The sequence below is a fragment of the Formica exsecta genome, unplaced genomic scaffold (genome assembly GCF_003651465.1).
Source record: "Formica exsecta isolate Colony F162 unplaced genomic scaffold, ASM365146v1 scaffold32, whole genome shotgun sequence".
NCBI lineage: Eukaryota > Metazoa > Arthropoda > Insecta > Hymenoptera > Formicidae > Formica > Formica exsecta.
The window spans coordinates 178,543-187,717 of NW_021850453.1; the positions used below are offsets into that span (position 1 = coordinate 178,543).

Consider the following 9,175-nt stretch of genomic DNA (forward strand, 5'->3'; position numbering starts at 1 on the left):
GGGGGGGGAGAGAGAGCGCGAGAGAGAGCACGTCTCCGGAAATCACGATGCGCCTCACCTGATAAGGACTGTTCGGTAGGGCGATGTTGCCGGAATTGTGCTCGTTCTGCACTACGCCGTGATGAACGTCGACCTCGGGACCAGCGCCTGCCTCGCGCGACCTGTCTTTCGGCGCGTTCGTCTTCTTCTTCGATAGAATTGTCATGATCTCGCGCGATCAATTTCCCTCTCTCTCCTTCGCGACTCGCGACTCGCGAGTCTCAGCTCCCAGCTCGCGGATCCCCTCTGTGCGATCGCACCGAACTCGCCTTGCGATTGCGGATTGCGAACTGCGAACTGCGAACAATGCGAACACGTCGCGAAGCGATCCGCCCCTTCGCGATTTGATTTAATATGATTTTTCACGAGCGATCTGGCGAATCGAGAATCGAGTTTCGCGATCGCGGGCTCTCTCTCTCTCCGAGTCGGCTCCGTCGACTCGTCGTTGGCCGTTGGCTGTTGGCTGTTGGTCGTTGGTCGTCGATCGTCGATCGTCGATCGTCGATCGTCGATCGTTGATCGTTGATCGTTGATCGTTGCGTCACGCGTCACGCGTCACGTTACTTTACACGCAAGAAACTCGAGCGGTCAGGATGACGTCGTTCCGTCCTCCGTCGTTCCGCGGCCGCGGCCACCGTGCAACATGTCCGCGAGCGAAAGCGATACGGTGTCGTTTAATCGCTGCTGCTCCGAATGTTTTGTCAAGCGGCCATATTTACATTCGTTGCTCCTCGCTCGTCGCTCATCGCTTTGGCTTCGGAGAATGCAAAGTCCATAGATCGAATGGAGGATTTCATTTCATAGTAACGCGACTCTTCGTTTCATCACGATCTTGGCTATTATGTAATATTGATCAAACTGGATTTTCGGACATTGGTCAAACTTGAAACGCTTTAAGAACACACGTACCATATGTTCCTTCGGATTTTTTGATGCGTTTCGTTTGACGCTACGAAAGTTTCGAAGCGTTCGATTGACAAGGAAATCTCTTTGGTCTTTGGTCTATTCTAGCTGTCAAACGACAAACAACTCTGACATATATATTGTCTGATTACAACGAAAAAGAGGAAAAGAGTGTGTAACGAACGAGTTGAAGAAAATGCTTCGCGGATACGAGGGTGTGAGATATGTTTCGGATAAGCAGATGATAGTTTTTGATATCGGCAGTGCGTACACGAAGTGAGTATCGCGAGAAGAAGAAACGGTATTTACCGAAATTTCATTAGCTTCTCTCTCTCTCTCTCATATTTTGATAGAATATGTTTATATATTAAATACATTCACATATATTCACATATATGACAACATAGATTTGGCTATGCCGGAGAAGCGTCTCCACGTGGTATTATCCGAACGGAAGTGAGATGTCCGGAATCCAAAAAAATACGGCGAATCATTGATCATACGGATGTCGAGGACTTGTATCAACTTCTTGTAGAATTTCTTCATCTATTGTTTTTTAAGTAAAACGATACGTTTCTACTACGATACGTTTTTATTTTATGTAATCTCTGGAGATTTTCACTCGAGACAATTCTTATGACGCAGATATGTTGTGGTGAGTCCGAAAGATGCAAGGATATTGCTCTTGGAGTCGCCATTGGCGGTGACATCATTTAGAGATACCGTCGCAAAAGTGATGTTCAAACATTTTGAAGTTGGTTCTATATTGTTTCTACCGAGCCATTTAGCAACAATTAGTACTCTTGGTATCGATACAGCTTTGGTATTGGACGTCGGATATCGAGAAGCGACCCTAATCCCTATCTTTGAGGGAATACCAGTTCTCAAAGCTTGGCAGGCATTGCCTCTGGCTGGACAAGTTGTACACGAGTGAGTTACACTTTTCCCTTCTTATAATATTTACACAACATTGCTAATTTCCGTCTTATAATTTTCAGAAACTTGAGGAGATATGTTAACGATATATCAAGCGATATAGATTTATCGGAAAAGGTGCTAGAAGATATCAAGGTAAGAACATGTTTTACAACTACACTGGAAAGATCTACAAAGCTAGGAACAAAGGACGCTCCTACTCCACCTCCCAATGTTATGTATCCTGGTGTTAAAAGAATTTTGATACCCGGAGAAATTAGAGAAAAGGCATTTGAAATACTATGGGAAAGAGATAATGATAATCTCTCGTTGCCAACTATGATACTCGATGCTATCGTTAAGGTAAGGACAAGATCTGTTATAAAGCAATTTTAATATTTCACCATTATGTAATAATCTAAATCTCTTATATAACTTAGAACATATATATATATATTTGTTACATTGGCTAATTTTGATACTAGTGTCCTTTGGATACGAGGCGAGTATTAGTCGAAAATATAATACTCATCGGTGGAACAACAATGACAAAGGGCTTTGCGAGCCGTTTGAAATCGGAATTATTGGCTTTAGTCCAAAGCGATTTGTATAAAAGTAAATTAAAAATACAATCGTTTAAATTTCACACAGCACCTAGTAAACCAAATTATACAGCATGGTTAGGTGGTGCTATCTTTGGCACAACAGATTTACCATTACGATGCTTAACGAAAGAAATATATTTAAAAACGAATCGAGTTCCCGATTGGTCCAGTCTTATAGATAATCAAAAAGACGAAACATCTTACGAAATATGAACGAATACGCCGCTAGATTTATCAATTTATGAAAAAGTAAATAATTTATACTCTTGTGTGTAATTATTTATACGTGCATATATTGTAATTGTATCATTCTGTAATGCTATTTTTTTATATTTCATTGATCGAATCATCATTTCGCACTGTTTATCAAACACTATTATAAATCCCAACACGTGATCGATGATATATTAACAGGAATCTGAATATATAGGAAATGGATCATTCGTATTAGCTTTCTGTTGCATTACACGTTTATACGATATAAAAAATTAAACACTTTTAATCACAGAGTTGTAAGTAGTGTAAGCTTTTCATTAAGTTGCAATTGCGTTTTTATCAATTGCGATAATGCGACAACCATCAGAAGATCCTTAACATTACTATTAAACATTTCGTCAAATTGATCGCTAGTCATTTTCGGTACGGAATGTACCATATCCAAAAGGGCTCTGCCGACCTGAAACAAAAGAATCATTGCGTATGAATCATTGACTAAATAATAAGCATTAAAAAGAAAATTTATACTTACTTGATTATCCGGTAATTGTTTCCCTGCTAGAACATCGTCAACATATGCAAGTACTTGTTCTAGCATTAAAGAAAGTTTGGAGCAAGCCTCCGAGACTTGTGCAAGATCCATCATGGGTTCTATCCCTCCGGTAGATTTTGCCCCGGATGTTTGTATATGCGTGTGCAATTGAGTCTTGGAGCATAACTGCAGTCCTACAACCTCCGGCTCGTAGCATCTAATCTGTATAGAAGGATTTAACAATGTTAAAGACAGTCTTATATATAAAACGAAATTTTAATACAATTAAAATTTCTTTTTAGTTTTTGCGTTCCACGATACAAGTCGCCAGCAAATATATCTAGTTACAATTCCTCCGAACCTGAACTTTAACCGGTGTGAACATGGAACCTTGCTTGCCATTAGGCACTCCTAATGGAACGCATACGTAAGCTTTGATCGCCATTCTCGTTGTATTTGCCAATGTAGTATCAACAGTCAAATGCACCGGATTGTTACATTCTCGCACATAATATTCATGGATAACGGATGAATGTGTGGTGACCTGAAAAACATTTTTCATATTTTTCTGTTCGGTTATATAATACCCGAAAAAATATATAAGTATAAAGTACTCGGTAAAAGAAAAAGAAGGGGTTAAAACTCAACCTCATTGCCAGTGGCCCACCAACCGACAATATTCTCTTGCGCATTAACTCGGTGATTTAAATCGTACAAGTCCATTCCATAGGTAAGGTCGGCTTCTACCTGGCTCTCGGATTCTTTGTGCGGTACGCAAAAGCAGTTGGTTACTTCGACTATCCCTTTTTCCACGGTACCTGAAATAACGAAAAACACGTGTTTATACGCGGCTGTCAAAACGTTACATTCCGCCAACGCGAAAGATCCCTCGCACTCTTGTTCAACGTGCGTATAAACATTACCCAATAAAGTCCCAATAACGCGCAACGATTCCGCTTTTCGTCGTTCGTAAGCATCCACAATCTGAAATAAAACCACGGGATGCACTTTGACAGTGAGATTGAGCGCCATGTTTACGACACTTTGCACTTTGCACAGCTCTATACGAGTATACCATAAAGAACGCCGAGATCAACTCAGTGATGCGCTGCCGTGGGATTTTTTCCCATGTGGGAATCTCCGTGCGCATGCGTAAGTGACGTCACAGCTATACGTCACGCGTTACCACAGATGTATCTAGCTGCAACGTTAAGCCCGTTCTACATTGATCGCATATCGCCAGTCGCAAGCAAATCGACCAATCACAGTCGAATATTCGACGGAATAATCGACTGTGATTGGTCGATTTGCTTGCGACTGGCGATATGCGATCAATGTAGAACGGGCTTAACGTTGCAGCTAGATACATCTGTGGTAACGCGTGACGTATAGCTGTGACGTCACTTACGCATGCGCACGGAGATTCCCACATGGGAAAAAATCCCACGGCAGCGCATCACTGAGTTGATCTCGGCGTTCTTTATGGTATACTCGTATAGAGCTGTGCAAAGTGCAAAGTGTCGTAAACATGGCGCTCAATCTCACTGTCAAAGTGCATCCCGTGGTTTTATTTCAGATTGTGGATGCTTACGAACGACGAAAAGCGGAATCGTTGCGCGTTATTGGGACTTTATTGGGTAATGTTTATACGCACGTTGAACAAGAGTGCGAGGGATCTTTCGCGTTGGCGGAATGTAACGTTTTGACAGCCGCGTATAAACACGTGTTTTTCGTTATTTCAGGTACCGTGGAAAAAGGGATAGTCGAAGTAACCAACTGCTTTTGCGTACCGCACAAAGAATCCGAGAGCCAGGTAGAAGCCGACCTTACCTATGGAATGGACTTGTACGATTTAAATCACCGAGTTAATGCGCAAGAGAATATTGTCGGTTGGTGGGCCACTGGCAATGAGGTTGAGTTTTAACCCCTTCTTTTTCTTTTACCGAGTACTTTATACTTATATATTTTTTCGGGTATTATATAACCGAACAGAAAAATATGAAAAATGTTTTTCAGGTCACCACACATTCATCCGTTATCCATGAATATTATGTGCGAGAATGTAACAATCCGGTGCATTTGACTGTTGATACTACATTGGCAAATACAACGAGAATGGCGATCAAAGCTTACGTATGCGTTCCATTAGGAGTGCCTAATGGCAAGCAAGGTTCCATGTTCACACCGGTTAAAGTTCAGGTTCGGAGGAATTGTAACTAGATATATTTGCTGGCGACTTGTATCGTGGAACGCAAAAACTAAAAAGAAATTTTAATTGTATTAAAATTTCGTTTTATATATAAGACTGTCTTTAACATTGTTAAATCCTTCTATACAGATTAGATGCTACGAGCCGGAGGTTGTAGGACTGCAGTTATGCTCCAAGACTCAATTGCACACGCATATACAAACATCCGGGGCAAAATCTACCGGAGGGATAGAACCCATGATGGATCTTGCACAAGTCTCGGAGGCTTGCTCCAAACTTTCTTTAATGCTAGAACAAGTACTTGCATATGTTGACGATGTTCTAGCAGGGAAACAATTACCGGATAATCAAGTAAGTATAAATTTTCTTTTTAATGCTTATTATTTAGTCAATGATTCATACGCAATGATTCTTTTGTTTCAGGTCGGCAGAGCCCTTTTGGATATGGTACATTCCGTACCGAAAATGACTAGCGATCAATTTGACGAAATGTTTAATAGTAATGTTAAGGATCTTCTGATGGTTGTCGCATTATCGCAATTGATAAAAACGCAATTGCAACTTAATGAAAAGCTTACACTACTTACAACTCTGTGATTAAAAGTGTTTAATTTTTTATATCGTATAAACGTGTAATGCAACAGAAAGCTAATACGAATGATCCATTTCCTATATATTCAGATTCCTGTTAATATATCATCGATCACGTGTTGGGATTTATAATAGTGTTTGATAAACAGTGCGAAATGATGATTCGATCAATGAAATATAAAAAAATAGCATTACAGAATGATACAATTACAATATATGCACGTATAAATAATTACACACAAGAGTATAAATTATTTACTTTTTCATAAATTGATAAATCTAGCGGCGTATTCGTTCATATTTCGTAAGATGTTTCGTCTTTTTGATTATCTATAAGACTGGACCAATCGGGAACTCGATTCGTTTTTAAATATATTTCTTTCGTTAAGCATCGTAATGGTAAATCTGTTGTGCCAAAGATAGCACCACCTAACCATGCTGTATAATTTGGTTTACTAGGTGCTGTGTGAAATTTAAACGATTGTATTTTTAATTTACTTTTATACAAATCGCTTTGGACTAAAGCCAATAATTCCGATTTCAAACGGCTCGCAAAGCCCTTTGTCATTGTTGTTCCACCGATGAGTATTATATTTTCGACTAATACTCGCCTCGTATCCAAAGGACACTAGTATCAAAATTAGCCAATGTAACAAATATATATATATGTTCTAAGTTATATAAGAGATTTAGATTATTACATAATGGTGAAATATTAAAATTGCTTTATAACAGATCTTGTCCTTACCTTAACGATAGCATCGAGTATCATAGTTGGCAACGAGAGATTATCATTATCTCTTTCCCATAGTATTTCAAATGCCTTTTCTCTAATTTCTCCGGGTATCAAAATTCTTTTAACACCAGGATACATAACATTGGGAGGTGGAGTAGGAGCGTCCTTTGTTCCTAGCTTTGTAGATCTTTCCAGTGTAGTTGTAAAACATGTTCTTACCTTGATATCTTCTAGCACCTTTTCCGATAAATCTATATCGCTTGATATATCGTTAACATATCTCCTCAAGTTTCTGAAAATTATAAGACGGAAATTAGCAATGTTGTGTAAATATTATAAGAAGGGAAAAGTGTAACTCACTCGTGTACAACTTGTCCAGCCAGAGGCAATGCCTGCCAAGCTTTGAGAACTGGTATTCCCTCAAAGATAGGGATTAGGGTCGCTTCTCGATATCCGACGTCCAATACCAAAGCTGTATCGATACCAAGAGTACTAATTGTTGCTAAATGGCTCGGTAGAAACAATATAGAACCAACTTCAAAATGTTTGAACATCACTTTTGCGACGGTATCTCTAAATGATGTCACCGCCAATGGCGACTCCAAGAGCAATATCCTTGCATCTTTCGGACTCACCACAACATATCTGCGTCATAAGAATTGTCTCGAGTGAAAATCTCCAGAGATTACATAAAATAAAAACGTATCGTAGTAGAAACGTATCGTTTTACTTAAAAAACAATAGATGAAGAAATTCTACAAGAAGTTGATACAAGTCCTCGACATCCGTATGATCAATGATTCGCCGTATTTTTTTGGATTCCGGACATCTCACTTCCGTTCGGATAATACCACGTGGAGACGCTTCTCCGGCATAGCCAAATCTATGTTGTCATATATGTGAATATATGTGAATGTATTTAATATATAAACATATTCTATCAAAATATGAGAGAGAGAGAGAGAAGCTAATGAAATTTCGGTAAATACCGTTTCTTCTTCTCGCGATACTCACTTCGTGTACGCACTGCCGATATCAAAAACTATCATCTGCTTATCCGAAACATATCTCACACCCTCGTATCCGCGAAGCATTTTCTTCAACTCGTTCGTTACACACTCTTTTCCTCTTTTTCGTTGTAATCAGACAATATATATGTCAGAGTTGTTTGTCGTTTGACAGCTAGAATAGACCAAAGACCAAAGAGATTTCCTTGTCAATCGAACGCTTCGAAACTTTCGTAGCGTCAAACGAAACGCATCAAAAAATCCGAAGGAACATATGGTACGTGTGTTCTTAAAGCGTTTCAAGTTTGACCAATGTCCGAAAATCCAGTTTGATCAATATTACATAATAGCCAAGATCGTGATGAAACGAAGAGTCGCGTTACTATGAAATGAAATCCTCCATTCGATCTATGGACTTTGCATTCTCCGAAGCCAAAGCGATGAGCGACGAGCGAGGAGCAACGAATGTAAATATGGCCGCTTGACAAAACATTCGGAGCAGCAGCGATTAAACGACACCGTATCGCTTTCGCTCGCGGACATGTTGCACGGTGGCCGCGGCCGCGGAACGACGGAGGACGGAACGACGTCATCCTGACCGCTCGAGTTTCTTGCGTGTAAAGTAACGTGACGCGTGACGCGTGACGCAACGATCAACGATCAACGATCAACGATCGACGATCGACGATCGACGATCGACGATCGACGATCGACGATCGACGATCGACGATCGACGATCGACGATCGACGATCGACGATCGACGATCGACGATCGACGATCGACGATCGACGATCGACGATCGACGATCGACGATCGACGATCGACGATCGACGATCGACGATCGACGATCGACGATCGACGATCGACGATCGACGATCGACGATCGACGATCGACGATCGACGACCAACGACCAACAGCCAACAGCCAACGGCCAACGACGAGTCGACGGAGCCGACTCGGAGAGAGAGAGAGCCCGCGATCGCGAAACTCGATTCTCGATTCGCCAGATCGCTCGTGAAAAATCATATTAAATCAAATCGCGAAGGGGCGGATCGCTTCGCGACGTGTTCGCATTGTTTGCAGTTCGCAGTTCGCAATCCGCAATCGCAAGGCGAGTTCGGTGCGATCGCACAGAGGGGATCCGCGAGCTGGGAGCTGAGACTCGCGAGTCGCGAGTCGCGAAGGAGAGAGAGGGAAATTGATCGCGCGAGATCATGACAATTCTATCGAAGAAGAAGACGAACGCGCCGAAAGACAGGTCGCGCGAGGCAGGCGCTGGTCCCGAGGTCGACGTTCATCACGGCGTAGTGCAGAACGAGCACAATTCCGGCAACATCGCCCTACCGAACAGTCCTTATCAGGTGAGGCGCATCGTGATTTCCGGAGACGTGCTCTCTCTCGCGCTCTCTCTCCCCCCCCC

General features: G+C 41.5%; 5 protein-coding genes across 6 annotated transcripts in view; 2 read left to right on the forward strand and 3 right to left on the reverse strand.

The window, feature by feature from the left end:
• Nucleotides 1-346, reverse strand: part of LOC115238123 (OTU domain-containing protein 5-A) — a 4,120-nt gene extending 3,774 nt beyond the window's left edge. Inside the window, exon 1 of one of the 2 annotated variants that reach the window (XM_029811690.1) lies at nt 59-346. In XM_029811690.1, the coding sequence (XP_029667550.1) occupies nt 59-205 (147 nt within the window). In that variant the 5' untranslated portion in view covers nt 206-346. The remainder of the gene's footprint in view (nt 1-58) is intronic. The other variant, XM_029811692.1, reaches the window with a different exon arrangement.
• Nucleotides 347-909: 563 nt separating this feature from the next.
• LOC115238125 (actin-related protein 10-like) lies at nt 910-2,966 on the forward strand. The gene is made up of 5 exons (XM_029811695.1): nt 910-1,218; nt 1,350-1,502; nt 1,588-1,872; nt 1,941-2,220; nt 2,343-2,966. Exons 1-5 carry the CDS (start codon nt 1,139-1,141, stop codon nt 2,673-2,675), a joined length of 1,131 nt encoding a protein of 376 aa, XP_029667555.1. The 5' UTR covers nt 910-1,138; the 3' UTR covers nt 2,676-2,966.
• Nucleotides 2,749-4,373, reverse strand: LOC115238126 (eukaryotic translation initiation factor 3 subunit F-like). Its single transcript, XM_029811696.1, has 5 exons — nt 4,134-4,373; nt 3,859-4,028; nt 3,572-3,754; nt 3,211-3,432; nt 2,749-3,138 (listed from the first exon to the last, which is right to left on the reverse strand). Exons 1-5 carry the CDS (start codon nt 4,240-4,242, stop codon nt 2,965-2,967), a joined length of 858 nt encoding a protein of 285 aa, XP_029667556.1. The 5' UTR covers nt 4,243-4,373; the 3' UTR covers nt 2,749-2,964.
• Nucleotides 4,374-4,658: 285 nt separating this feature from the next.
• LOC115238098 (eukaryotic translation initiation factor 3 subunit F-like) lies at nt 4,659-6,217 on the forward strand. The gene is made up of 5 exons (XM_029811653.1): nt 4,659-4,847; nt 4,953-5,122; nt 5,227-5,409; nt 5,549-5,770; nt 5,843-6,217. Exons 1-5 carry the CDS (start codon nt 4,739-4,741, stop codon nt 6,014-6,016), a joined length of 858 nt encoding a protein of 285 aa, XP_029667513.1. The 5' UTR covers nt 4,659-4,738; the 3' UTR covers nt 6,017-6,217.
• Nucleotides 6,014-8,449, reverse strand: LOC115238097 (actin-related protein 10-like). The gene is made up of 5 exons (XM_029811652.1): nt 7,761-8,449; nt 7,477-7,629; nt 7,107-7,391; nt 6,759-7,038; nt 6,014-6,638 (listed from the first exon to the last, which is right to left on the reverse strand). Exons 1-5 carry the CDS (start codon nt 7,838-7,840, stop codon nt 6,306-6,308), a joined length of 1,131 nt encoding a protein of 376 aa, XP_029667512.1. The 5' UTR covers nt 7,841-8,449; the 3' UTR covers nt 6,014-6,305.
• Between the last annotated feature and the right edge of the window lie 726 nt (nt 8,450-9,175).